This window comes from Agelaius tricolor, unplaced genomic scaffold (assembly GCF_023055355.1).
Source record: "Agelaius tricolor isolate 1412-34295 unplaced genomic scaffold, bAgeTri1.0.p SCAF_33, whole genome shotgun sequence".
Taxonomy (NCBI): Eukaryota; Metazoa; Chordata; class Aves; order Passeriformes; family Icteridae; genus Agelaius; species Agelaius tricolor.
In genome coordinates, this window is record NW_027269293.1 from 2,684,076 (window position 1) to 2,711,748 (window position 27,673).

A 27,673-nucleotide genomic window follows, 5' to 3' on the forward strand; every position below is an offset into this window, starting at 1 on the left:
CTGGGCAGGCAAAAACCAACAGGGCAGCTGGGCAAAGAGGCCTCTGCAGGACAGCAGATTTGTCTCCAACTCTTCTCCATCCCCTGAGTGAACTCTTGTCTGAGTCAGCCGCGGGGTTCTGGGCAGGGGGGCAGGAAAAGCCAAAACAATGGGGCCATAGGCGCCAGTGCCCACCAGGGGATCCACGGGGATCTGCCAGCTCCTTCCTCCCATTTCTTCCCCATGTCCCACCCGCCCTCATCCACTGGCCAGGCTCCCCCTGCACTGGGGGGATTTGCAGAAATTCGGGGGGTATGGAGCTCATGGCATCCATGATCTGGGTAACCCCCAGCATCCAGCATCGGGGAGGGAACTGGCCACAAAGAGCCAGCAAAGGGCACAGCCATGCAGATCTGCACAGAGCAGCCCCCCAGGAAAGGAAGGAGAGGCTGGCTATGAACAAGCACCCAGGGCTGCTGCTGCTCCGTGCTGGGTGACCTTGGAAGCCGTTTGCCAGGCCTGAATAAAGCGACAATAATCCTATTCACCTTTTAGCCTCATTTCCTAAGGCAATAAAGCACATGCCCTCGCCGCGTGCAGGCGCAGGTGTCACTCAAGCCCTGATCCCATTTGCACGACTCCAGCCGAGGGAAGTTCTGCTCATTACCCCTCTGATGAGCTTTGTGCAGCAGGGGCAGGAGCTCCAGGCAGGCTCTTTGCCAGGGCCTGGCCCTGCCCTGGCTCCAAGGCTGCTCGCCCCAGCCCTGGGCTGGGAGCTCAGCACAGTTTGGGGAGCTCCCCGCAGCCTCCTGAGCTCACATGTCCCAGCCAGTTCCAGTCTGTGGGTTCAGGGCACACCCAAATGGGATCAGAGCAGCCCTGGGCAGCCGTGGGGCGCCCTCAGCTATCCCTGAGCACAGCTAGGCACTGCCCAGGCAGGTCTGCTGCCTCAGAGGAGGCAGAAGGCAAACACCTTCTGGAGGGTTTGGCCCAGGCAGAGACTGAGTGCTGGCCAAATCTCCAGGGCAGAGGCACTGAATGTTGCCCAGGAAGGGCAGAGATGCTCTCCAGACCAGAGGTAACCGTGCCCACTCTGCAAGGTGGAAAGAGGGTTACTGTGAGACCCACAGCTGCCCCAGGAGAGCAGCCAGCCCATCCACCCACTGCTCCATGCCAGTCCCTGTCTGATACAAATCCCTTGTAGCCTGGGCAGAACCTCACTCGTGCATCACAATCTTTCCCTTTATTAACTTTATTAAATAGTGTCCAAAAAAAAAAAAAAAACAGAAGCAGAAATACTCAGCATGACCCCATCCCTCTCAGCAAGTTAAATACCACAAACAGATCATCATCCCCACATGGTCAGTGCTGGTGGCTTCTGGGCAAGTCCTCCCTGGTGCCCCTCTCCTTGTGAACACAGCTCCAGCATCATGGGCAGGGAAGGCAAAAGGGTCCTGTGGGACAGCCCAGATGGCTGCAGGGTGAACCTAAAAGGTTTTGAAAGCCAAGACAGCACTCACATGTTGTTCCCCCACCAAAGCAACCACTCACCACCCCCACAAGTGCCCCAAACTGCTCCGACCCCATGGGGCTGAAGAGAAGCTGAACAGACCCAAATGAGGGGCAGCCAACACCGGGCCTGGTTGTCACTCCTCAGCCAGGCAGAGCCACCAGCACCTCAATTTCTGTGGGTTTGTGAACACCCCAACACAGCTTTCCCCTCTCCACCAGCCCTCTGGAAGTTTATAAACAGGGGGTTTATCTTTTCCTACAAAGACAGCGATGGGATTTCCTTTGCAACAGCAGAACAGTCTCCCTGCGAGGTAGAGAGTTAATTTCAGGGCTGACAGATCCTAAATTCAAACCAGTTTGTTCTAGTTGAGGTAAAATTCAGTAGTTTATAGTAAGTTTTGCAATGCCAGAGGCCCATCAAGATTCCTCATTGCCGGAGTCATCCTCATCACCGTAACAGCTCTCTGCTTCCTCCTCCATCTCATCATCCTCATAATAGTCATCATAAAAGAGGTCTGAGCCCTCATCTGGGGCTGGAGTCTTGGTCTTCACACAGTACTCAGCCAGCGTGGTGGGGACCTTCACTCCATCCCGCTCAGCGTCCACCTTGGTGCCCAGCACCTGCTTCCTGCAGGGTGAGAAATGGGAGGTGAGAACAGAGCTCTGCACCACAGCCCTGCAGAGTCTGTGTCCCACAGGATCCCAGTGTTGGGGAAGATGAAACAGGAAAGCCTTATAAATATGATTGCCTGGCAAAAGATTTTGAGAATATGGAAACCGTAAGCGAGATTGAAATGAAAGCAAGCTTTGAGATCCCTCAGTTACTGAACAACTGGAAAACAATGGCATGGCCAGCTGAAGGTGATCCCCTTTTGATGAAACAACCCCCTCTGCCTGCAGACAGGTCCAAGGGTCCGAGCAGACCCTGCCAGCCTGGCAGAAGGGGCCCAAAGAGGAGTTTTTAAGGTTTAAAATGTAACACAGTATGGTAATGTAGTGATTCTTATAGGCTGTATGGAAATGCTACAGGATTTGTATCTTGTACTAGATTGGTTAGTGAGAATCAGAATATTCAACGCAGAAGATTTATTGTATTATAATGGGAACCTCACTCTCTTACCCCTTTTACTCTCTTACCCCTTTTGCTCTCTTACCCTTTTACTCTCTCACCCTCTCATCCTCTCTGCCCCTCTCTTCTCTCAGTCCTGCTCCAGCTGTGCCTGGCAGCTCCCAGCAGGGCCCTGCACCCAGGCCCTTTGCAATAAACCCTGACACTGCCCCATCCCAGCACAGCCAGGGCTGCCAGGCCGGGCTCAGCACACACCTGATGATGTCTGTGTACTCCCGGTCCTTCCCTTTGCTCTCCTTCCACTTGCGGTACATCACCGAGGCGTCCACGTTGGCTGGGGAAAACGTGTTGGGCTCATTCAGCAGCGAGATCACACTCAGCAGAATGGTTCTGGTGTGGATAAACACGAGCAGGTCAGAGCTGAGGTGGCTCAGCAGCACCCCAACAGTGCCAGCACCCCAAAACCTTGTGCTGTCCCCAGCAAGAGAGGTCCCAGCAAAGGGGAGCAGGACGGGCAGGGGACAGCAGCACATGGGCTCTTGGGCTTATACACTGTTGGAACTCAGTGCATCCCTCTGGGTGTCCAGAGCTGCCAAGAATGCTGACAGGGGGCTCAGAGACCCTAGCATGCAGCCCAGAGCACCTGGGGATTTGATTTTGACCCTTGGAGCAAGTTGTCAACTTTGTATGAGGACATGAAAGTCACACAGGTTTGAACAGTGTAATAACAAAATAATCACAGGGTGAAAATGTCGATTTTAGGATTTTTGGTATGGGGGTTGTGGGGACAAGATGGAGGAATCTTGGCATGTCCAGCCTTTCTTCTTCTTCTCCATTTTCTGCAGTGATGTTGGCACTTTGGGATGGGTTTAGAGTAGAAGTGCACTGTCTAACACAGGTGATAGGTATTGGGAATTAAGTGTAAATATGTTATATGTAGTTTGTAGTATAAAACGACAACACTGCCTCAGGGGTGGTCAGAGTGCCTGTGGCTGCCCTGCTGAGCAGACCTCAGCTGGGCAGAAAGAAAATTTTATAGATAAGAATTAATAAACAACCTCAAGACCGAAAAGTGAAGAGTCCAGACTCGTTCTTCAGCTGCACGAGCCGAAGCAGAGACATCCTGCACATCCTGGGGCAGCAATTATCAAACAGCAACCCGAGAATACACAAGCTCTGGCTGTTCTTCAGCCAATCCAACAGCCTGAGAGCCTTCACCAGCCCCCTGGCACCTCCTGTCCCCAGCCTCCCACGCTGCCGTCCCCCCAGCCCTCACCGCACGTTCTGGGTGGGGTTCCAGCGCTCCGAGGGCAGCTCCCCACTCTGAGGGTCATCCACGGGCGGGTGCAGGATGGAGATGCAGACATCACCTGTCTGAAAGCACAAGAGAAACAGGATCCTCAGGAGCTGCTGCCCCAGGATCTCCTCACTCGCTCTTCCCTTTGGCTGAAGCCAGGTGAGGCAATGTCACAAACACGTTTTATGAAAAATCCTTTCCTTAGGATTTTTTCTCCTGAGAAGCTGAGAGGCCTCAGGAACAAAATGTAAACAATAATTATCTGCTGCTGTGGAATGCAACAGTTGCATCTTTGATTGGTCTCATGTGGTTGTTTCTAATTAATGGCCAATCACAGTCCAGCTGTCCAGACTGTCTTGTTCAGTCACAAGCATTTGTGATGATTCTTTTTCTATTCTTAGCCAGCCTTCTGATGAAATCCTTTCTTCTATTCTTTTAGTATAGTTTTAATATAATAAATATAACAAAATAATAAATCCAACCTTCTGAAACATGGAGTCAACATTCTCATCTCTTCCCTCATCCTAAGACCCCTGTGAACATGGTCACAGGTGACCCCAGCTGTCCCTTCAGTCCCATACAGGGACACAGAAATGGACAGGCACCCCATGACTGCCAGCTCTGTACAGGTCAGGCTGCCCAATGCCCAGCAGGCTGTGCCCCTGGCGTGGGCCCCAGGGCCAGGCACATTGCTCACCCTTGCAGCCACTCTTGGCATAGGCACAATGTCCCCAAGCGTGGGAGCCATCAGGCCTGCAAAGCCTGGCTGACCTGGAAGCTGCTCTGGGACAGCAAAGGGCTGTCGTGAGCTCATTAGTGATGTTCCCTGTGCCAGGCACTGAGTGTCCAGTGCCAAAGGCTGGCATTTGCATCCAGTGCCATCACAACAGAGGCACACGTGTCCACTGACTGTCCAAGAGCCCCCTTGCTGTCCCAGGGGACCTACCTCGTAGATATTGGGGTGCCACATTTTGGTTAGGAACCTGAAGGCAGGAGGAGAGTAGGGGTAGTCGATGGGAAAGCGGAGACGAGCCTGCGAGGGAGCAATAAGGAGATGTGAACACCAGCTTGTGAGAAGGAAGGGATGGAAATCACAGAGCCTCTGACAGCTCTGGGGAAAAGGAACCTCTGCCAAGGCCAGCTGGGCACCTGCTGGGACAGAGCCTCTGCACCAGGCAGCTCTGTGGGCAGAACACAGGGACATGGGGGAGCCTCTCACCACACAGAGTGGGGTGAGCAAAGGGGCTGTGAGCAGCAGCAGCTCCTTGCCCCCCATCCTGCCCACACCCCCTGTCCAGCAGGGCCCTCTGCTGCTAACCCAGTACTCTCCAATGCAGAGGAACCAGGGGGAGCTCGTGGTGCTGGGAACCCGGCACAAACCCCACGGCAGCACACAGAGCCAGGCAGAGAGTCTGGGTCACCCCCAGACCATGGCTGTGCCACAGAGGAAAGGCTGTTTACTCTCCAGAGTTCACAGGAAGGAAGCATCAGGTGTTTGGTGCTCTGATGAACGCACCAAATCTAAAAATAGCCTGTCACTGCTGAGAAGAGACCCAGTCCAAACTGGCCGCAACGCGCAGCTTGGGGGCTAAAAATAAAATCACATGAAGCTCAGGCTGCAGCCCAGGGCTCCAGCAGGGACACTCAGCCACCACCAGCTCCTCCCACAGCTGCCAAACCCACAGGGCTGAGATTGGGCAAAGAGGGGCTCCCTGTCCATCTCTGAGTGAAGCCTGAGGGGGCACAGGGACCTACAGCAACATCCCACAGTGCTCAGAGCTGCTGCCCCAAACCACCAGCACCAGGAATGCAAAAAGATGGGGGCAGCCTCTCCCTATGTGGCTGCACAAATTCCCAGTGACTGATTCAGCTTTCAGCTGTTTCCAGGCCCTGGGAGCAAACTTCCAGATCAAGACTCAACACAACAACTCCCTGAATGTTTTTTGCTCCCTCAGTTCATGCAAAAGAAAATCCAGACACTGGATTGGGGGGTGGGAAAAGGGAGAAGTGCAGTGGGTGCCGTGCAGTGTGTGTGGAGTGCAGGGCAGTGACACTCAGCCCCATGCTGGGCTCTGGCCAAACAGCTGAACATGGCAGAATAATCCCCTTTGTTGTGTCAGAGGGGATCAGAACAAAACCAGCCGAGGCAAAGCGATGCCAAAGAGGGCTTGGACAGCAACAACCCCAACCCGTGTGTGTACAAACAGGCTGGGCAATACTCTGCCCCTCCGCTCTCCTCTTATGCACAGTCTCACCAGCACCCTCAGCGCTGAGTTTGGAAGCTCTCAAGCACACAACAGGAGAATGAGTGGCTGAAAGGGTGAGAGTTCAGAGGGTTTCATGCCAAAATGCTGTGGGGAAAAAATCCCTTCACTTCAGCGAAGAGATGAAACCTGGCTCTGAAGCGTCAGCTTTGCCAGCCCAGGAAAACAAACACGGCTAACCCTGGGTGACTCACCCTGTGCATCCCCACCCTGACAGCAACAGGATGAAAACACAAGAGCTCCGTGGAGGAGGGAGGATGAGAAAGAGGAAGAAAACAGCTACGCCAGGTTGCACAATACCTGGGAAGAGCACACACACATCCTGCCGAGGGGGGACTGCGCAGTCAGGCCAATAAACACCTTTTTCCACCCCAAACCAAGCCACGACACTCGCTCCCTAACCCAGCTCCCTGCTCCCACTCTGGGCTGTCTCTGGCTGCACTCGGGGGACTTTTATCTCTTCCCTGGTCTGGTGGCAATGCCTCTGATCCCCTCCAGCAGAGGGAACCTCGGCGACCTGGAGCCCACTGTCCACTCTCAGACCAGGGAGGGCATGGGGGTGGTTGAAGCTCCCCATAAGGGGACCCTCGGTAGAAGGTACCATCTCCCTGCCAGGAGCACCCCGAAGCCCCAGGGACCCCCAGGTGTCCAGTGAAAATCCCAACTCTCCCTCAACTCACCCCTAAGCCTGGGAGCAGCTCTGTCACGAACCCCACAGCCACCTGGGACACCCACAGCCCCCTCACAGGGTCTCAACCCTTCCCAAAACTGAGAAACTCCTTCCCAAACACGCAGCACACGCAGCTCAGCCTTCCCCGCCGCTCACCTTGAAGTATCCGCCCTCGTAGTGTGTGTCCGGGGGTCCGAAGATGGCCACGTCCCAGGTGTACAGGTCCCCTTCGTCCACCAGCCCGACCCGGAACCCCTCCACGGGCTCCTCCTGCAGCCCCTTGAGCTCCAGCAGCAGCGCCTTCTGCGAGCTGGGCACGGCGGGCCGCGCCATGCCGGCGTACCGGGGCTCTCGGGGGGCGTTCGGCGGCACCGGGGCCACGCGGGGCACGGCGGGGGCTGGAGTCCCGGTAGGGGCGCGGCCACCGAGGGAAACGCCCCTACGGGTGCTGCTGACCAATCAGAGCGCGGGGTGGGGCAGGTGGTGGGCGGGGCAGCCCCGCCGATGCCCACGGTGCCGCTCCCGGTGGCACCGAGCGAACCCAGCGATGGGCACGGCGGCGCTCCCGGTGGCACCGAACGAGCCCAGCGATGGGCACGGCGGCTCCCCCGGTGGCACCGGGCCACCGAGCGAACCCAGCGATGGGCATGGCGGCTCCCCCGGTGGCACCGGCCCACCGAGCGAACCCAGCGATGGGCAGGGCGGCTGCCCCGGTGGCGCTCCCGGTGGCACCGAGAGAATCCAGCGATGGGCAGGGCGGCTTCCCAAGTGGTACCAGCCCACGGAGCGAACCCAGCGATGGGCGGGCGCCCCGGGGCTCCCCAGCACACAGAACCCCGGGCAGCCTGAGGGTGTCACAGCTGTACGACGATTCACAGCAGCAGAATCTGCTCAGCTGAACCAAGGACGCCTCTGGCATCCCCGGCTCGCAGCTCGCTTTGTGTCACATCCCGTCAGCTGTGCCTGCGTCAGGAGCCGCCACCCGCAGCCTCACCCAGACCAGCCCCGCGTGCTGCCTGCAGGGAGCAGAGCACCCGCCCCAACACAATTTCTAAACTGAAACGGCCACAGAACTGGACCACTGTAGCCACACTGGTCCAAGTGGCAGGTATTGGTGGTCACTGTGAAAGCTTCCATAGCTCACACTCTGTCACATTTGAGGGACCTGAAGGTCATGTTGCCACCACAAAACCATTCGTAGTAGGAGCTGATATAGTTCTTTGGGGAAGAGACAGTCTCTCCCAATGGGGTCTGAGAATAGAAACTGATTTTTAACAAAGGCTATTGATGGACATAAACTCACATGGACATCCATTACACCCTTCTGGGTCAGCCAATGGCCCTTACCAGAAGAGAAACTTGCTGTATTAGAGCAGTTGGTACAGGAACAGTTAAACAAAGGTCACCAAACTCCAACTACCAGTCCCTGGAACACTCCAGTTTTCGTAATTAAAAAGTCAAACATCCCAAGCCCACAGGGATCCTCCCACTGGCTCTGCCACAGTCCTGCACCTGCTGCCGACACTAACCCCAGGGTTCTGGGTACTTCTGCTGCTCATTCTGGCACTTGGTGCTGCCAGGAGGTAAGAAAGTGGCCACTAAAAAATAATAAAAAAGCTTTAATGTCTTACAGCAAACCAGGAATTGAACAGTATAAATAATGATCAGACAAGTTTAAATAAATAACCCCTGGCCTGACACGCAGCTGGCCCTGGGGGAAGGGGATGTGTCTCATCCAGAGCCTGCACTGCACATCCCAAACCACCTCAGCCCTCCCCAGCTGCCCCTGTGCAGCCACAGCCCAGCCCCACACTTTGTTCCTTCTGGGTCACTTCACTGCCCAAAGCAGCTCCACGAGTCACAGCCTCCATGCGAGTCCTGGATAATCCCTAAGAGGGATCTCCCAACACAGCTGGGACATGGAGCTGCTGGGCACCATCAGAGCAGGGCAGGGAGTGTAGAAACTGGGAATCTCTTGCTGGGCACAGCAGAGCTCTCCAGCCAGCTCCCCGTGCTCACCGTCCAGCTCGGAGAGGAGCTGCAGCCAGCGCTGCTCCCACCCGGCATCACTCCACAGGCTTCACCTTGGCTATGAACAGCGCCGTGGCTTTCCTCAGGAACTCCTCCCTGCTCATGGAGGAGCCCAGCTTCCTCTCCTGCAGCGCCTGGTCCATGGCCAGTGCCAGCCTGTCGGGGCCCAGCCTGGAGCCCGCCTCCAGGTAGCGGCCGGGCCGCGGGCCGTGCCCGGTTCCCAGCGCGTCCTCCAGCGCCCGCAGCACCGCCTGGCACAGCCGGCTGTCCGCCGAGTCCCCGGCGCCCAGCACGGCGAACAGCGCGTCGGCTTTGGCCGCGAACTCCAGCAGCACGCAGCAGGTGAGGACGCCGTAGCGGAACACGTCGAACGGGACGGCCTCGTGGTCGCGGCAGCGGACGCGGCGCAGCAGCTCGGCCGCCGCCTCGGCCGGGGCCGCCCCGCGCTGGCAGATGCGCCTCAGCAGCTCGCTGTAGAGCCGCCCGTCCACGCCCGCCGCCCGCCGCCGCCCGCCGCAGCCCAGCACCTCGTAGGCCGCGCCGGCGTTGCTGTCGAAGGCCGTCCTGTCGCGACAGGGCACACACACACAGAGAGGCGGCCTCGCCCCCCGTCCCCGCCGCCCCCCGCCGCCGCCGCTCGCCGCACCTGTGCGAGTGATGAGCCAGGCACACGTACCACAGCGCCCGGGCCAGGCGCTGCGGCGGCCCCGGGGGTTCCGCCGCCGCCTCCGCCAGCACCAGCCGCTCGAAGTACTCGGCCAGGAAGGACACGGGCTCGGCGGGCCGCGCCTCCAGCACCTTGAGCAGCGCCTCCCGCACCATGGCCGTGACGCCGGCTCGCATCAGGAACTCCGCCGCGCTGCCCTCCGCCGGCCCGCCGCCCCCCGCCGCTGCCCGCCCCGGTTCCGGCAGCCCGCTGCCCCCCGCCGGTACCGGGGCGGCGGCCGCTCGCCGCTTCTCGTACGCTGCCATCATGGACCGCACTTCCGCCCGGGCCGGAAGTTTTGGTGCCGCCATCTTGCACGCTGGCAGCCAATCGGTGGGCAGGAAGGCGGTGAGAGAACGCCGCCATTGGGCGAGGCCACGGACGCCATCTTGAGTGTGGGCAAAGGAGCTGCGCTTTCAACGCGGCTGGCGCCGCGGCCGCCACGTTTGCTGCGGGCAGACCGCCCGCGCCCCGGGGCCGTGACGGCCGCGGGACCGAGCGCAAAGAACACTTTGCTGAGGGCTCGAACGGAAAACAGCTCTTTATTGGAGCACCGGTCCCACCCGCGCGCCGAGCCCACGCTCCCCCAGGACCTTCTGTTGTGACAGACAAGCGGCCTTCGTGCTCCCGCCCGTCCGGTGGTACCGGAAGCTCCACGCACCGGACCCAGCACGGTGACCGGTGCCAGCCCGCCGGGGTCCAATCCTGTGTCGCCCGTGTTTATTGTCCTTCCAGGCTTTGCCTCCCGCGGCAGCTGTTCCCCTCCTGCTCCTTCTTGCTGTCCAGGGGCCAGCGACAGCCGGGGGACAGCAGGGACACCCCGGAGGGCCGGGGCCGCCACCCGGCTGCTCCCACTCCCGGGACAGCGGCTACCGAGATCTGAACCTCTTCCACAGGCGTCGAGACACGGCAGCGGTCGCGATGAGCCCCAAGAGCGATCCCGCTGTGCCCATAGCGATGGCAGGGCTGGAGCTGAAGGAATCTGTAAACACACGGAGGTGTTATTGCAGGGAAATGCTGAGGGGGTGAGCGAATCACAGAAAAATTCACAGAAAAATCCACAGTATCAGTGGGTTGGAAGAGACCTTCAAAATCATCAAGTCCAACCCATGCCCCAACACCTCAACTAAACCATGGCACTCCAAGCCCCAAAACAAAGTGCAGCACACGGTGTGGGGGTTTCTGGTAACTGCTAATTCCTTGAGGTGCAGGGGTCTGCAGATCAGCAGCACTCACCATCCACCACCAGCACCTCCAGGCTGGCCACCTGGGCGCGGTGGCCGAGCAGGACACACTGGTAGTGGCCCTGGTGCCAGGGCTCGGCGCTGTCCAGCCGCAGGGCGGAGCTGCTGCCCGCAGACTCCTCCCGGTACTGCCCGAGGGCTGCGGGGGTCCGGAGCCAGCCCACCGTGGCGTTCCCGGGGCACCGAGCGTGGCACTCGATGCGCAGAGCCCTGCCCCGCGTCCCGGTGGGAGGCAGCGACCATATCTGCAGGCTGCAGGTGGGCACTGTCCCCAGAGGTGGCCCTGTCGCCGCAGGGAGGGTGCTGGTGGCCACATCTGCCGTGTGGGTGGTTGCCGTGGGGTCCTGGGGCGCAGAGGGCTCCGTGGAAGGGGGACTGGTGACAGCAGCCAGGTGCAGAGTGGTGCCAGCGCTGGGGTCCTGTGCTGTCGTGGGGTCACCTGGAGGGACACCTGGCCCTGGAGGGAGTGATGTGGTGGCCACGGTGGCTGTGCTGGAGCTCCCCGTGGAGGTGGCCATGGTTGGTGTCATCACAGCTGCAAACACAGCAGCCTTGGTCACAGGGGACCTCGCTGCAGCCCCAAGCTCTTCCAAGCCCAGAGCAAAGGGACAGTGCCAGGAGGGACAGGGATGGGAGATTGAGGAGTGGTGCAGCAGTGGGGGCTGCTGCTGCTTGGCAGAGCTGTTTTGAGGAGCACAGGGCACTGGGGATGGCTCCAGGGGATGGGGGACATGCAGGTTGGAGTCCCCAGCCCCTCCTGGCACTCACCCTCAGCACTTGCCACCAGAGATGCCACCCTGCTGAAGGTCTCCTGCCCAACGTGCAGCGTCACCTCGCACCTGAACTCCACCCCTTCTGCCACCTCTGTCCCCTTCACCGACAGGCTGGAAACGATGTTACACAGCTCCTCCTCATCAGCATCCTTGCAGTCAAGCCCTGTAAGGTTCTCCACCACCTGCTGCCCCCGGTACCAGGTGAGGGCCAGCCCATCGAGGGGATACAGGCGCGTGGCCGAGCAGGTCAGGTTGGCAGGGTGCCCTGGGCGCAGGGTGTGGGGAGCTGCCTCCAGCCTCAGCGTGTCTGGGAGGGCTGGAAAGGAGTCAAAGCAGCGTCAGGGGTGATTTTTGGCAGCACAGAGAGTTCAGGAGGAAAAGGGCTGCCCTGGGGATGCAGGGTGGTGCTGGGAGGAGGCAGTGAGGGATGGGCTGGGGAGTTGTGATGGCATTCACAGGGGTCTTAGGATGAGGGAAGAGATGAGGATGTGACTCCATGTTTCAGAAGGCTTGATTTATTATTTTATGATATATATTACATTAAAACTATACTAAAAGAATAGAAGAAAGGATTTCATCAGAAGGCTGGCTAAGAATAGAATAGCAAAGAATGATAACAAAGGTTTGTGGCTCGGGCTCTCTGTCCGAGCCAGCTGGGCTGTGATTGGCCATTAATTACAAACATCCAACATGGGCCAATCACAGATCCATCTGTTGCATTCCACAGCAGCAGATAACCATTGTTTACATTTTGTTCCTGAGGCCTCTCAGCTTCTCAGGAAGAAAAATCTTCAAGATTTTCCATAAAAGATGTCTGCGACAGGGAGTGCTTACCATAAACCTTCAGTCTGACACTTTCCTGGTAGTGCTGCCCGTGGCATTTGCCCTCGCAGATCTTCAAGCCCTCCGTGGCCACCGTGGCGTGCCTGATGTGCAGGATGCTGTGGGTGGAGAAGGACGAGATGGTCCCCAGGGCTGTGTCCAACCCCCTCCACTCCACCGTGCTCCCTGCGCAGGCCAAGGAGCAGTTCAGCTCTGTCGAGCCCCCGAAGGGCACCACGGGCTCCCGCGGTGTCACCACCAGCCGCTGAGCGGGGCCACCTGGGCAGGAGGAAAGTGCGGGCTCAGGGGAGGGGACAGTCACCAGCGCCGGGACAGCAGCGATTTGGGGACGGGGTGGCTGTCACGGCTCGGGGACAGGCAGCTCCTGGGGCCGTAGGGTGAAGCGAGGAGAGCAGCTCGGGGGTTTAGGGTGGCTCTTGGCCCCGTGGCACTCACCGCTGCAGCCCCACAGCGAGCCGAGGAGGAGAAGGACTGGAGCCGGCTCCATCACGCACAGGGCAGCAGCAGCGCTGGTTTTCCCTTCTTTAATTCCTTCCCTCTTTCCACGGAGCGGGGGCTGCTGGCCGGGACTGTCTCCTTCTGCCCGCCGGCTCCAACCTCAGCCCTTCTTAAGCCCTGTAGGAACCGCCCCCATGAGCACCGGCCCCAGGAGCTCCACAACTTCCCGCCCTAGGGGTATTTCCAGAGGGAGGCTTCTGATTTTCTTCCAAGTTCGGCTCTCGCACAACACCCAGCCGAGGGTCAAGCTGGCAGCCCCCCCAAAGCCAGGAAAGTCCCTGTGCTGAAGGGACTGCAGGGTCCCCATCACCCCAGCAGGTGACTCACTCACACCCTGGCTCAGATCCAGCTGTATCCCTGGTTTTTTTTTTTTGCAGGGATCACTCCCCCAGAGGCCCTGGCAAACCAGCCTTTCCATGACCCCAAGAGCTGCTGGGGGGTTGTGGAAAGGTCCCTGCTCCAAAAGCAGAGCCAGGACCTGTGATCAGCCCTGTTGGGGAGCTGATTATCCATGTTTATTCCTCAAAAATGGCATTTTTAGGGATGGAATCAGGTGTTCCTGTGAGGCTTGGTCTTGTGGTACAGAGGGACAAAGTGTCACCACAGAAAAGGTGTTGAACACCTGCATCATCCAGCATATGTCCTGGCTCTCTGCTGGGTCTGGCATCACTGGATCTGTCCCTGCTGGGTCTGGCATCACTCCCTCATTCCTGCCCAGCTCCCCATGCAGGGATGAACCCTGTTCTGCCCCATCCCACCCTGCCAGGCTGCAGCCAAGGCTGGGGAAGGTCCCAAAGGGCTGAGGGTGAGGTATCCCCATCTCTGCACCCAGTGCCATCACAGGAGCTGCACATTTCCCAGCTGGGAACTGCTCTGAGAGGCAGCTCCATGCACTGGGCGTGCCATGCATCATTTTAGAAGGTCATGCCATTAATTCTCTTGAGGGTGCACAAGGCCTCTGAGCAAGGAAAGGGCTCTGTAAACACTTCCCACCAAATGTGCTCACTCAGCCGAAGCAGGTGATTAATGGTGCTGGGCTTTTTGTTCCTTCCATCCTGTGTTAACAGAGCCACTTCCCAGATTTTCCAGCAGCCTCCAGTGCCCCCCTGCCCAACCCTGGGACAAACCATGGCCAGGCTGCTCCCACACTGCCAGGATCTTCCCAGAAATTTGTTTGGGAACCTTGAGGACACACACGTGGTGCCAGGGTTTCATTTGCCTCTCCCACAACCCTGATTGTGGCACTGGTGTGATGAGAAAACCCCTGAATCAGTTCTGAATGAGAGCTCAGCATTTAGGGAACCACCTCATCTTAAAAAGAAGCTTCCCCACACCTTCCTGGACCTTAAGAAATTAGTAGTTACAAGAACCTTGTGCTGCACTTTCTCTGTTTTGGGGCTTGGAGTGCCCAGAGCAGCCCCAGCCACTCACAGAGGGGACAACACAGAGGAAAATGGAGTCAAAACCTGATAATCCTCCAGTTCCAACAGCTCAGGCACAGAGCCTGGGCCAGGTCAGGGGACTTGGCCCAGCTCAGAGTGACATGGCAGAGCCCCCAGGGCCAGCTCTTGCTCACTCTGAGTAGTGAAGCCACCACAACCTCTGTCCCACCTCCTGCTTGGTGGAATTCAGACCTTCCCCCAGCCCAGAGGAGCACAGGAACAGCAAAGGGACAACACCAGGTTGTGTGCACAGGGCAGAAGGAGCAAGATTACACACCAGGAGTGTTTTCCAGCCTACAGGAAGCCTTTGAAGGAGTGAAGGGAATGCTGCTTTTCCAGACTCAGGAGCCTGAACACCTTTCCTGGAGGCAGATTGTGCTTCCTCCCTCAGGGCAGGCGCGGGGATTTGCGCAGGGCAAAACTTTGTGCAGAGACGTTGCTCAGGAAACAAAACAGCTCAGGCTGGAGACACAAAGCACCAAGGGACGAGTGCTGGCTCCAGCACAGGATACCCCCAGAGCCCCTCAGGTTGGGGCCTGGCCCCAGGCTGTCACCACAAGGCTCTGCCCCAGGAGCCACCACACCAGTGCAGGATGTTATTGAAGGGTGGTCAACAACATCCTGCACTGCAACACCTGCCCTCTGTTCTCCAGCCACCTCACGTGAGACAAATCCCGGGTTTTGTCTCAATTAAAGGTGGAAACAACGAAACAAAAGCTAGTTGCAGTCTGGAGGAAATGCATACAGAAGCAACAGGCTGTGTAATGGCTCATTTTTCCAGGATACCATCCATCAAGCAGCAGCTCCCATCCCAGAGCTGGCTTGGATGTGTTTATGTTTTTTTTGGATTATATTAGTCACTTAGGACCATCCTCAGCTGCCACAAAGAGTGTTTAAATGAGTCAGATAAGATCTAAATTAGGCCTGGCTGAAAAATTAAGACAAGAGAGTGGAGGTTACTAAAACCAGTCCAGGAGGAGGCTGCAGTGGGGCAGGGAGCTGCTTTCCATCCTGGGCTGGGCCAAGGACTGGCAGCCCTCACCCAGCTCTCCCAAACCTGTCCCACATCTCCACATAATTCTCAAGGGGAATTTAAATTCTGGGCAGAAGCTGCCTGGTACCACTGGTGATGGATAGGAATAAGGACAGAGACCTTTGACACAACAGGAAAGCAGCAGTTTAATAAATAATCCATCAGAGGGAGAGATTAGCCAGTTCCAAACACAACCTGAACCAAAATAAATACATTTTATCATTAGCTTAAAAAAAAAAAAGAGACACAAACACACGTGATGGTGAAGTGTGAGAGAGCAGAGGTGGGGTCAAGTGCCCACACTTTAAAGATACCACAGCTGTCAACAGCCTTTGGAGTGCAGAAAAAGAATAAAAACAGGGAAGTAAAAAGTTACTACTTTGCAAAATTAATGGCAGAAGAGAAAGCAATGGTGTAACTCAGGTTTTTAATGCAACAAGATCAGCTGAAACTCACTTGACCTGCCAGGACTGCTGACAGGCAATTGAGATGATTTTTGCCTTGTGTTTGGGCATTGCTGTTACCATCCCAGATTTTTAAGTCCCTGCAGACAAATCCTGGGAATCCCAACGTTAAACAGCCAGGCTCAGGCACTGCACAGCAGATCAAGCAGATTTTAAGAAAAGACTCCTTTTTAAAAAGTTGCGTTTTCGTAGAAAGTAACAAGAATTGGCAAAAACTAGCTGAATGCTCCACACAGCCTTTCCAGCCTCCACGTGGGATGCTGCAGAAGCACCAGCCCTTCAGAACAAGTTGTTCTTCATCTGGCTCTGGTGACTTCAGCTCCAGCATTGCCTGGCCCAGCTCCTGCTCTGTCCCATCGAGGCAGAGCAGGAGGGAAGGAGAGGCACCGGGCCAAGGCCCCACCAAACCAGTGAGAGGAACCCCAACAGGGTGGGAGGGGATCCCTGCTTACTCCCTGCACCTCAAAGAGCCCCTGCTGCCAGCTCTGCACACCAGCACGAGCCACTTTGCTGCTGGGGATGGCACCTGTAGAGGTCCTGCTGCTGCCTGGTGCTGTGCCCCCCTCCATCCACCCACTGCCACATCCCCACCCCAGCTGCACCAGTAACCCCACTGGTGACCAAAACACTCCAGGCCCACCGTGCACATGTCAGCATCACCAGAAGCTCAGGGGTGAGGGACATGAGCTGGGAGGGAAGATTCTGGACAGTTCTGGGGTCTGAGGGGAAGGAAAGGGTGAGAAGCCACAGGCAGCAGCAGTGGTGAGAGGGAATGGGACCAGAAACACATTGGTTTCAATAAACTATGCAATAAGGGAGAGGACTTTTAAAAATATATCTCTATATACTTTATATCATATAAATTATGCTCATCTTTTTTGTAACGTGTCGCTGTATTGTACCCGTGAAGCTCTGAGGTAACAATTCTACATTTTTACTTCTTCTGTGTGTGAGGGAAAATCCTACATCAGCTCACTTTAACCCATATAAATCAACAGATTGCCGGGACTTGGGAAAAGTCCCATCTGAAAAAGGCATTTTTGTGAGGAACAGAGGTGGGGGAACTGCTGCCTGGAAGTGCAAGTGACAGGATTTCCTTCAGGATAAAAGCTTGCCATGCACACACAGTACTGACCATCCCACTAATGTTTGGGAATTGGGAGTGTCACCACAAGGAGCTTGTGGGAAGGGAAAAATGGAGTCATGGTAGGTCAAGGAAGTTTCTGCTGGCTCTGCTCCTCCCCAGACCTGCAGCCAGACCCATCTCAGCATCCCTCTGTGTCCCAGCTGCTCCCAGTTCTGAGCACAGGAGCTGCCACCAGGCCAGATCAATGCAGAACAAACTGTCCATTCTTTTACTGAAACACCCACCTCTGCTAACCAGATGGCATTTGCAGTCACTGCTGTGTGTCTGCAAAGATCCACCACGTCAAGGGCCAGCACTGCCTCCCTTTTGGCTGCTCTCCCCTGGGTAACCTTCCCCAAACCCACAGAGAGGAGATCCCAGGCAGAGAACAGCCAAGGCAAGGCTGGTTTGGCTGCTGCACCCTCAATTCCTTTAACAAAAGATTCCTCAAGTGTCCTTGGTTTGGTCCTTACTTCCCAGAACTGCTCAATGCCACCACTTCTTATTCACTCAAATGAGAACAATTGTTTCCTGCCCTCTGCCACATTTCTATAAACAACCACACATTCCCTGTTTGCCTCAGCTCCTTTCACCAGGCTCCAAGCACCTCCTGCTCTTTCTGAGCACAGCTGAGCCTGCAGCAGAGGTTGCAGCTCCACTGTTCCACAAACAAAAGCCTCCACAGCAGGCTCAGAAATGCCACATGGAATCCAAAGCCCTTAAGTCCAAATCAACACAACCTTCACCATCAGGATCTGCTGGGTTGAGAACAAACCAGCTCTGGACACTCTTTGGGTTTAGCATCAGATGGTAGAGCCCAGAGGCAAACCAGCGTGCTTTATACAATGCTCAAGGTAAACAGACATTTCTCTGACCTTTCTCCCAGGAAATCACTCCTCTCCAAAGTGCTCAGCACAGCCAAGCTGTTTCTCCAACCTGCCAGAGAATTGTATCTCCTAAACAACCCTCACAGCTCCAGGAAAAGATTTCTGAAAAAGAAAAAATTCTTCCACCTACTGCCTGTGGAGGCAACAGGCAAATGTCACCTCAGAGTGACAAGATAAAAGAAAACCAAACAGAACCACAGCCATTGTGGCCATCCAAGTGTTTGTAATTCGTGGAGTTGCCCTTCTCAGCTGCAACTTCTTCATTTTTATCCTCTTCATCAGAACATGAAGTCAGCAGATTTCTGTTTTTTTGGTCTAAGTCTCACTTGGGGCAGAATGGGGCCCTCCAGCAGAGAGGAAGCTCAGAGCTGCAGCCCCTGTGCTTCACACACACCCTGTCCCCTCCTCAGGGTGCCACCACAGCCTGCAGGGCTGCCAGGGCCAGCAGCAGCAACGGCTCTGGCAGGGATGGGGCATGGAGCAAACGCCAGATTTGATTCCAGGGGCAGCTCCCACCAAGCACAGCCCAGGCAGAGGGTTTGGCAGGGCACACAGGGGTCACTCACAAGGGCAGGTTTGCTTTCCAGAACCATCCCTCCAGTGGAGCAGTTCCCTATCTCCCCTTTCCATCAGCACCGGGTGATACAATTCCATTTTTGCACCAGCTGGGTGTATTTGGCTCGAAGGGAAACCTCATCCCTCCTCAGGAGCTGTCAGTGGCACAGTCTGTCACCTTGGATCCCTCTCCCCTTCCCTGAACTCCTGCTGAGTCCATCCTTGACGTGGAGTCGAGCCTGGGGCAGGTCCCCTGTCCCACCTCACACACTGCTGTCCTCCAGGAGGGGCTCTTTGCCATCAGACCCCCCAGCTGGGGGGCTGTGGGGGTGAGCCTGAGCCCCTGCACTGTGCTTCTTGTGGCTGCCTGACCTCAGGGCCAGGTTGTGTTCAGGAATGAACAGGGCCACCAGCAGCGACAGCAGCACGGAGCACGCCCCGAACAGGAAGGGTGGCCCAGGGATGATGCTGCTCTGGAGAGAGAGAGACAGAGAGACAGGAATGATTCAAGCATGAGGGCAAACCCAGCCCACAAAACAGAGTGAGAAGCTGAGTAGGTACCTCATCTGTAGGGTTGGCCATGTTGGGTTTGGAGGCTTTGCCCAACGTTTCCACCTCAGCCATTTCGTTCAGCTCCACGTGGAAGAGATAGAAGACAAAACCATAGAGTGCTGGCCCCAGGCCATTACACAGACCCCGAATTCCAGTGATCATCCCCTGCACCACACCTGGGGACAGAGGGAAGAACAGGGGAAATGCCTCCAGCTCTCCAAAGAAAGTGAGAGTTTCTTGTTTAATTCAAGTGAGTTTCACTTGTTTTATTCGAGGATACATATTTGGAAACAAGATCAAGCACTTGGATCTGGGCTGATGTGCAGGGGAGGGGTTTGCAGATGAGCAGCTTCACTCAGTGCCAGGTTCTAGAAAAATCAGTAATGCTGGGCTTGCTGCTTTGCAGACTGAAATAAGCATAAGCACATCAAGCAACAATTTCCAATTAACTAGAATTTAATTGAGGATTCAGAGATGTACTGTGAGGCAGGCAAAATGCAGCAGCCTCCTCTGCCTCAGAGGACAACACCAAACACCCATTTTCATGACTTGGGAGTTCCCCAGTAAAGCAGCAGCCGTGGTCAAAGATAAGAGTGTGAAAATTGCTGTGAGCACAGTGACACTCCACAGCTGGCACAGATGTTCCTGCCAACCCCTCCCCTCCTTGTGCCACCTCAGCACCTGCTGGGACGAACCCTCCATCAGATGTGTGTCACTGTCATATTTTCCAAAAAAAATCTCTTGGCCCAGGATTGTCTCCTGGGAAGCTGAGAAGCCTCGGAGAAAAATAAAACCAATAATTATCAGATTTGCTTCTCCTGTGTTTTGATGCTTTGGAATGTGGGTTGGACATTGTTTACCAACAATGCATTTTTGATTGGTTTCATGTGAATTGTTCTAACTTAATGGCCAATCATGGTCAGGCTGTGTCAGGACTCTGGAAGGAGTCACAAGATTTCATTAGTTTTTTTTAGCCTTCTGTCTGTATCCTTTCTCTATTCTTTAGTAGAGTTTTAGTTTAGTATTCTTAATATATTATATTAAGATTATATTTTTAATAGAACATATTATATTCTAATATATTATTAGAATATTCTAATACAATATTATAATATTATAATGTATTATTTAATGTATTATTTTAATATTCTAATGTATTATATTACTATAATATTCTAATATATTATTTTATTAGAATATTTCTTCTTATTATTATTATATTCTAATATATTCTTTATAGATCATAAAATAATAAATCAGCCTTCTAAGAACATGGAGTCAGGTTCATCATTCCTCCCTTTGACAGGGTCTCAGAAAATACTTAGCCTTCTGTCTGTATCCTTTCTCTATTCTTTAGTATAGTTTCAGTTTAGTATTCTTAATATATTAAGAATATGATATATTTTTAATAGAAATAATCTATTCTAATTTATTATTATATTATAATATTCTAATATATTATTATATTCTAATATATTATATTCTGATATATATTATTATATCGTATATTATTTTCTATTATAATATTATATATTATTTTATTTATTTTATTTTTATTATTATATTATATATTATTTTATGATCCATAAAGAACATAATGTATTAGAATATAATAAATATTCTAATATATTATATTCTTTATAGATCATAAAATAATAAATTAGCCTTCTAAGAACATGGAGTCAGATTCCTCATACCTCCCTTTGACAGGGCCTCAGAAAATCCCCCAGCTGTGTCCCCAGGCACTCACCCTGCTGGTCAGGGTCTGTGCTCCTCGACACCATGGCACTGATGGCTGGGAAGGTGATGCTGGACATGGCAGCCACAGCTCCTGCTGCCCACATCATCCTGGGGAGGAAGAGGCAGCTGTGAGGAACAGCCCTGAGCCCTCACCCTGTGCTGCTGCAGGGTGGGAGAGGCCACAGAGGGACAGAAATGTGGGCAAACCCTCACCAAGGCTGTGATCCAAAGCCATACCAGGCGAGCTGCAGGATCTGGAAGCCCAGGCCCAGCAGGATGGTGTTTTTATTCCCTATCGAGCGCATGAGGATTCCCAACACCACTGTCTGGAAAGAAAAACAGGAGTTTTCAAGGCAGGGGCAAAGAAAGTGGGCAACAGTCAGGAGACAAGAGCACAGGAACCTGAGGGATTCTTATGGGTCCCTCCCAGTTTAAGATCTCTGTTTCAAAAGTCTGTGTGGCCACAGGAGTTCTGACAACTCTCAACTCAGACATTTCGGACTGCTCAAGCCAACACAGAAATTGCTTCTCACCTGAGCCAGTATAGAGAGAATTCCAACGACACCAATAAAGGCTGCTACAGTCTCTGAGGAAAAACCAATGACCTGTGAAAACATCAAAGAGGGATTTTCAGGCAGATTGGTACCAAAAGCCCCTCCATCAATGTCACTCATGTTTACTGAACTTCCTTCTCAGGGAGCTGCACAGTAATGGCTCTGCCTCTGGGCTGTCATAGGAATCAAACAGATTTTCCTCTGGCTGAAAAAATGGTTTTAAATCACTGAACTCCCCTTGCAGTGCCTGAAGGTGGCACAGCCAGGATTGCCAGGCAGACACCAGCAAGGAGCCAAGCCAGGCTTTCCCCAGACAATGCCTGGGGCAGTCAGCAGGCACACACATTCTTCAGGGGAGCTGGAAAAAAAAAAATCACTATTTCTTACAATTTCACTATTTCTTACAATTATTGGCCAAGAAAAGCCACCTTGAGACAGGTGGCACAACTTTAATTGCATTTATAGGGCAGGATTTCCTGCATGCAGAGCTTTGAGAGACTGACCTGTCTCAGGTAGAGGAAGAAGCTGGAGTACTGGCCGGCCTCAGGAAGGTAGGAGAGAAAGACTGTGATGCAGATGAGCAGCACTGTGGAGTCCTGACCCACCTTCCTCAAGGACTGCAGGGAAAGGGGTGGGGAACAAGAAAAAACGTTTTAAAATTTGACTTGATATCGCTGAAAAATCTGCAGGTACAAAAACAGCAAAACCTTAAAAATCAGCAGGACTAAAGCAAACATTAAGCATTACCAGCACACAGGAAAACAGCAGTGCTGGATTTTCTACAAACTTTCTACAAATTTTCTATAAATTTTCCACAAATTTTCCACAAATCCATTTCCCACACAGCAGCAGGCTGTGAGCAGCACTGTGGAGTCCTGACCCACCTTCCTCAAGGACTGCAGGGAACGGGGTGGGGAACCAGAAAAATTTTTAAAATTTGACTTGATATCACTGAAAAATCTGCAGGTACCAAGACAGCCAAACCAAGGGCTTAACACCTTAAAAAATCAGCAGGATTAAAGCAAACATTAAGCATTACCAGCAGACAGGAAAACAGCAGTGCTGGATTTTCTACAAATTTTCAAGAGATCCCTTTCCCACACGGCAGCAGGCTCACTCACAGCGAATGGGTCAGCTTGTTCCCAGGAGATTGGGGCTCCCCAGGAGACTGGACGCATCTCCTCAGGCAGTGACTCGGGCACAGCCAGCAGGATGAAGCCAATGTCCAGCAAAGCAACCCCTGAAGCCAGCACAACCACCAAGGTGTCACCGTAGGCTTGGGACAGGTAGGCGCCGATGGCCGGGCTGGTGACCAGGCTGGCAGCAAACGTGGCTGACACCTGGAAACATAAAAATTCTCTACAGCCTCTTCTTCCTACAGCACATTTCCTCCTCCTCAGTGACCCAGGGAACTCTTTTTGGCATCTCTGATGGAGAGCCCATCTCCTCTTCCCTAGTGATCCAGAGAATTCTTTCTGGCATCTTTGATGGAGAGATAAATAACAATTCACAGCTGACAGATTCTCTTGGTGCACCTGGGCTAAATTCTAGCAAAAGGGAATCAAAGCTTTCCTAGGAATGCCTGGATGGTGCTGCAAAGCTGCAGGAAGGGCAGGATCACACCAAGCATCACAGGCTCCCCTTCCCTGGTGTGGAAAAGGGAAGGGCCAGGCTGGTTTAGACACAGCCAGAACTCAGAGTGGACAGAGATCAGCCTCCTCCCCAGAGCTAAACCCCAAACACAAGGACAGGAGTCTGTGTGATCAGTCAATAAACCTCCCACCCTAATTTTATATCTCTCCTACCTGCAAAGCCCCAAATATTTCTTTAAGAGCCAGGCCAGTGACTCAGCTCCTTACCAGGCCGTACGCCGTGCTGCGCTCGTGCTCCTGCGTGATATCAGCAACATAGGCAAAAATCACAGAAAAGGTGACAGCAAACACTCCAGACATGGAAATGACAGCAAAGTACCACCTGCAAGAGCCCAAGGCACAGTGAGAGAGCAGCCACACCACGGCCCACAGCTGCTGAAGCAGAGCCTCTCCCTTGTTCTGCCTCCAGTCCATCCTGTTCCAGTACACCAGAACAGGAACATGGAATCTTGGTCTGGAGAGCACTGAAGTTCTATCATTTATTTTCCCTAACAGAAATAATGCACCGAGTAAGGGAACAAGCACAGAGGACAGAACAACCCTTAACCCCCAACTGAACCCTCCAGAACCAGACAAATCAGTCTCTAGGCTGAGCATCCTCCTCCATTCCTGAGATGGATGAGACTCTTCCATCTCACCCTGAAAGGAGCAGCTGCAAACCCTCCTCCTTCAGCCTCTTGCTGCTGCCCCTCCTCAGAACCCTGGGGCTGCACTGAGGGTGAACTCACCAGGGGCTGATCTTCATCAGGGGAATTGGTGCACACGTGAAGAAGACGGTGAGAAGGAGGAAGGATTTCCTGCCCCAGACATCAGAGAGAGCACCAATCAGTGGGGCACTTAGGAAAGAGAGCAGACCCTGGGATGGACAGACAGAGAAACCCCTCAGTGAGAGCTTTCAACAACATCAGGAGGAGAGGAGAAAACCCATTCTGATTGCTGCAATGCTGTTACAACAGAGCAGTGGATTCAACTCCCCAAAAACAAATCCTTGACCAGCAAGGCCCCACTGAGCACCCCTGCATGCTCAGAGCTCTGCTCTGGGCACCCAGGCAGCCCTGCCAGGAGCTGGAGAGCTGCTGGCACAGCTCCAGCATGGCAACAGCTGCTGCAGTTCTGGGGAAAGCCTTCTCTTGTATGTGGAGACAGGACAGACACAATGAGAAGCCAAGGCCATTAAGCACAAATAAAATTATTCATAGCCTTTCCACATCTCCCAAGCCTGAGGCAGGCAGGGCAGAGCCTTTCAGTGCAGGGGCTGTTTTCCAAGATCCTCTTGCCAGAGACAGCCAAGAATTGTCTGTATTGCCTAATTCCTCAGTCAGAATTCAGGAATATTCCCTGTTCACAACTGTTGCCTGCAATTCTGCTCTAGTGCAAGAAGCTCCCCAGTCCCACAGCACATCCCCACCTCCTGCCTGGAGCTCACTGAGGCCACTTGGTTTCAGCTTCTATCACCAATAAATTTACAAGTCACTGATTTGTCATTCTGTTATGCCCCAGAGGATGGGCACAGGGCTGATTTCATGCAGGTGAGATGATTTCCAGCTGAAACAACTCAGCTGTTGTAACTCCACATTGTCACCCCTGCTCAGTAAAATCAGCTGTCCCATACCTGTGTCCTCCCTTTTGCATCAGGTTTGCCAGAACCCTCTCAAAGTGGCCAAATATTGGCTGGCATCATCAACAAGTTATAAAAATAAATAAAAATGGCTTGTCCTTCTTGCACCCATGGCGGATTTAAAGGAAATCCTGGAAGGAATATTCCTTACCTTGACTCCATGAATCAAACCATTCATCAGGAATGTGTGCTGAGGAAAAGTCTGGTGTAAGACCTGGAAGAGAAAACAAACAAAAAGCAAATTTAAAAGTCAGAGTCAGCAACTTCTGCAAAATTTCTGTGAGCATCTGCCAGCCAGAGAACTGGAAGGGCACAATCCAGGGAAAAGGGGAAATATCCTGCCAACATTGCCTCCATGTGAGGAGCTCTGCCTTCCTTTTCCAGTATGGGAAACCACTGCCTTTAAATGCCTTTAACCATAAAAATAAATGTCTATAACACTTTCCAGGTGTATAAATCACTCCAGCATGCTCAGAGAGCCTTTCCCCAGCCCCTGAACCCCCTCTGGTTTTACTTGATGTCACCACATCCCTTCTCTGCGGGTCCCTTTGTGCTGTATGTTTGACTTTATATTTTATATTAAAATATAAATAATATTTATATTTTAACATAAATATAGCATTAATATAAATATAATTTTACATATAATGTTTCTATTTAAAATTATATTTATAAATATATTTTATATTTATATAAAGACATTATATATATTTATATTAAAATTCTAATTATTAATATAATTTAAAATATATTATATATTATATTATAATTCTATTATAATATATATAAGCTATATATAATATAAATTAAATCTATAATATAAAATATATATTATATATAAATTATATAATATACATTATATATTTATATTTTAATATAGATATTTGAATATATTATATATTTAATATAAATATATATTATAGATAAAATTATATATAAATATATATTATATAAAGATATAAATTATAATATATTATATATTTATTTTTAATGTAGGTATTTGAATATAAATTTTATATTTTAATATAGATATAGATAATGTTTATATTTAAGACAGACATTTGAATATAAATTGATAGACTAATATATCTAAATGTATATTTTGTATAACCAAACCCTCCTTTTCCACAGTTCCCCAGTGTTTTCACTTAATTCTCAGGAGAGCTGCCATGGAGACACACTCACCGTCAGCATTGGCGTGGTCAGCAGCCCCCAGGCAAAGAACTCCAGGAAAATCACCACCACAGCATGGTACACACTGGGCTCCCCGATCCCCTGGCGCTGCAAAATACAGCAAAAATAATAAAAAACCAAAAAACTTTCAGCAGCCTCGTCCTGCGCCTCAGAGAGAGCTCACACAGCTGGGGGATGTGGTGGTGTTCACAGGGTCCCAGGATGAGGGAAGAGATGAGAGTCTGACTCCATGTTTCAGAAAGTTTATTTATTATCTTATGCTGTGTATTGTATTAAATATATATATATTAAAACTATACTAAAAGAATATAAGAAAAGATTTCATCAGAAAGGATTTCATCCTTTCATCATCCTTGAAAGGAATAGAAAGGAATGGAATGATCATAAAATCTTGTGACTGACCAGAGAGTCTGAGACAGCTGGACTGTGATTGGCCATTAATTAGAAACAACCACATGATCCCAATCCCAGATGCACCTGTTGCATTCCACAGCAGCAGATAATTATTATTTACATTTCGTTTTTGAGGCCTCTCAGCTTCTCAGGAGAAAAAGCCCTAAAGAAAGGATTTTTAATAAAAGATGTCAGTGACAGGGGGATCCCGGACACGAGTGGAGGCAGCGAGAGACGCTGCTCCGAAACGTTTTTTCCGGTCATAGCCAGCCCAGGGTGCTTGAATCCACCCCCAGCCGCTCGGTGCGGGGCTCCCTGCCCGGTTTTGCCGCCCAGGAACGGGAGCGCCCGGGGGAAGCGGCGCAGAACCGGCAGGCGCAGCGCCCATCACGGCATCCTCAGCATCCGCCGCGTCCCAGGCCGGCAGCCGCAGCAGCGGGGCCGGTTTGAGGAGCGCGGCCCACCGGGGCCAGCCCTCCTCGGGCACCGGGCACCGGCACCGCCCGCGCTCCCGTTAGCGCCGGTGCCCGCCATCCCCCCGCAGCCCCCGGTAGCCCCGCGCTCACGCCGGCCCCGTCCCGGATCACGATCTTCTTGGCCAGCAGGACGCTGCGGTTGAGCCGCTTCTTCTTCTTCTTCTCGCCGGTCATGGCGCCGCCGGGCCGCTGCCGCTCACCGGCCGCCGCGGCTGCCCCATCCTCCCCGTGGCGGGCCGGGCCGAACCGGACCGGGCCGCGCTGCGCAGAGGCCGAGCCCGGGCCCGGCACCGGCCCCGGAGCGGCACCGGGCGGGGAGCGCCGGGCCCGGCGCTGACGGCGGGCGAGCGGAGCGGAGCGGGGCGACCCCGCCCGCTGGCCCCGCCCCCGCACCGGGAACCGGCACTTCCGCCGCGCCGCTCCTCGCGTCTCATTGGCTGCTCCGCCTTGTCATCATCGGCCGTGCTGGTCTGTGATTGGCTAGACGGGCCGGGGAGGCGGGCATTTCTCGGTGGGTTGGGCGGGGCCGTGACGTCACGGCGCGGCAGTGGCACCGGGAACGGGCGGTGGCACCGGCAGCGGCCCAGGTGCGCCTTTGGGAGCGGCTGCTGCTCCGTCACGGGCAGCGCTCAAGGCCGGTTCAACAAGGACACGCGGCCGCCCCGGGGCTGGCGGCACTGGCAGGGCCGCGTCTGTCCCGGCGCGGCTCTCTCGGTACCGAGCTGCTGGTTCTCCCCTCAGCACCGGCATCCCGTAGTGGCGAAGCCAAACGCCTCCCCAGGACGATCCCGTCCCATGGATCCCATCCCATCCCGTCTCATGGTTCCCACCCCATCCCATCCCATGGATCCCATCCCATCCCATCCCATCCCATCCCATGGATCCCATCCCATGGATCCCACCCCATCCCATGGATCCCATCCCATCCCATCCCATCCCATCCCATCCCATGGATCCCACCCCATCCCCGGAGCCCGGTGCCGCCGGTGCTTGGGGTGCGTCCTAATTAACCCTGTACGAGCCAGAAGCGCGTGCTGCTGATTACAGTGGTGAGGGGTCAGAGGACATTAATTGGGCACGTTTAGATAAATTTTGTGCTCG

General features: G+C 53.6%; 4 protein-coding genes across 4 annotated transcripts; all 4 read right to left on the minus strand.

Moving 5' to 3' along the window:
• Positions 1 to 1,863: 1,863 nt before the first annotated feature.
• Positions 1,864 to 8,267, minus strand: CDC34 (cell division cycle 34, ubiquitin conjugating enzyme). Its single transcript, XM_071451660.1, has 5 exons — positions 6,948 to 8,267; positions 4,804 to 4,890; positions 3,837 to 3,934; positions 2,816 to 2,950; positions 1,864 to 2,119 (listed from the first exon to the last, which is right to left on the minus strand). Exons 1-5 carry the CDS (start codon positions 7,122 to 7,124, stop codon positions 1,909 to 1,911), a joined length of 708 nt encoding a protein of 235 aa, XP_071307761.1. The 5' UTR covers positions 7,125 to 8,267; the 3' UTR covers positions 1,864 to 1,908.
• A 127-nt stretch (positions 8,268 to 8,394) lies between these two features.
• TPGS1 (tubulin polyglutamylase complex subunit 1) lies at positions 8,395 to 9,854 on the minus strand. The gene is made up of 2 exons (XM_071451650.1): positions 9,469 to 9,854; positions 8,395 to 9,386 (listed from the first exon to the last, which is right to left on the minus strand). The coding sequence occupies exons 1-2, from the start codon at positions 9,837 to 9,839 to the stop codon at positions 8,858 to 8,860; spliced, it is 900 nt and encodes a 299-aa protein (XP_071307751.1). The 5' UTR covers positions 9,840 to 9,854; the 3' UTR covers positions 8,395 to 8,857.
• A 197-nt stretch (positions 9,855 to 10,051) lies between these two features.
• On the minus strand, positions 10,052 to 15,385 carry MADCAM1 (mucosal vascular addressin cell adhesion molecule 1). Its single transcript, XM_071451646.1, has 5 exons — positions 12,824 to 15,385; positions 12,380 to 12,646; positions 11,541 to 11,861; positions 10,765 to 11,307; positions 10,052 to 10,510 (listed from the first exon to the last, which is right to left on the minus strand). Exons 1-5 carry the CDS (start codon positions 12,873 to 12,875, stop codon positions 10,398 to 10,400), a joined length of 1,296 nt encoding a protein of 431 aa, XP_071307747.1. The 5' UTR covers positions 12,876 to 15,385; the 3' UTR covers positions 10,052 to 10,397.
• Positions 15,386 to 15,482: 97 nt separating this feature from the next.
• On the minus strand, positions 15,483 to 26,982 carry LOC139602110 (hippocampus abundant transcript 1 protein-like). The gene is made up of 12 exons (XM_071451644.1): positions 26,663 to 26,982; positions 25,695 to 25,790; positions 24,661 to 24,723; positions 23,620 to 23,747; positions 23,099 to 23,213; positions 22,361 to 22,579; positions 21,743 to 21,856; positions 21,219 to 21,290; positions 20,899 to 21,011; positions 20,696 to 20,793; positions 18,955 to 19,121; positions 15,483 to 18,866 (listed from the first exon to the last, which is right to left on the minus strand). Exons 1-12 carry the CDS (start codon positions 26,744 to 26,746, stop codon positions 18,657 to 18,659), a joined length of 1,479 nt encoding a protein of 492 aa, XP_071307745.1. The 5' UTR covers positions 26,747 to 26,982; the 3' UTR covers positions 15,483 to 18,656.
• Positions 26,983 to 27,673: the final 691 nt, after the last annotated feature.

What these genes read in the sequence shown, in the direction of transcription:
- TPGS1 (XM_071451650.1), bottom strand. Translation starts at nt 9,839, where the DNA reads ATGGCGGCACCAAAACTTCCGGCCCGGGCGGAAGTGCGGTCCATGATG. An exon ending in CTGGCTCATCACTCGCACAG is followed by an intron (nt 9,387 to 9,468) that starts GTGCGGCGAGCG and finishes CTGTCGCGACAG; the next exon opens with GACGGCCTTCGACAGCAACG.
- MADCAM1 (XM_071451646.1), bottom strand. Translation starts at nt 12,875, where the DNA reads ATGGAGCCGGCTCCAGTCCTTCTCCTCCTCGGCTCGCTGTGGGGCTGC. An exon ending in CTCGCTGTGGGGCTGCAGCG is followed by an intron (nt 12,647 to 12,823) that starts GTGAGTGCCACG and finishes CCTCCTGCCCAG; the next exon opens with GTGGCCCCGCTCAGCGGCTG. An exon ending in GGAGGTGCTGGTGGTGGATG is followed by an intron (nt 10,511 to 10,764) that starts GTGAGTGCTGCT and finishes GTGTGTTTACAG; the next exon opens with ATTCCTTCAGCTCCAGCCCT.
- LOC139602110 (XM_071451644.1), bottom strand. Translation starts at nt 26,746, where the DNA reads ATGACCGGCGAGAAGAAGAAGAAGAAGCGGCTCAACCGCAGCGTCCTG. An exon ending in GGCTTTGGATCACAGCCTTG is followed by an intron (nt 20,794 to 20,898) that starts GTGAGGGTTTGC and finishes CTTCCTCCCCAG; the next exon opens with GATGATGTGGGCAGCAGGAG. An exon ending in CACAGACCCTGACCAGCAGG is followed by an intron (nt 19,122 to 20,695) that starts GTGAGTGCCTGG and finishes CTCTGTCCCCAG; the next exon opens with GTGTGGTGCAGGGGATGATC.
- CDC34 (XM_071451660.1), bottom strand. Translation starts at nt 7,124, where the DNA reads ATGGCGCGGCCCGCCGTGCCCAGCTCGCAGAAGGCGCTGCTGCTGGAG. An exon ending in AACCCCACCCAGAACGTGCG is followed by an intron (nt 2,951 to 3,836) that starts GTGAGGGCTGGG and finishes TATCCACACCAG; the next exon opens with AACCATTCTGCTGAGTGTGA. An exon ending in GAGTACACAGACATCATCAG is followed by an intron (nt 2,120 to 2,815) that starts GTGTGTGCTGAG and finishes CTCACCCTGCAG; the next exon opens with GAAGCAGGTGCTGGGCACCA.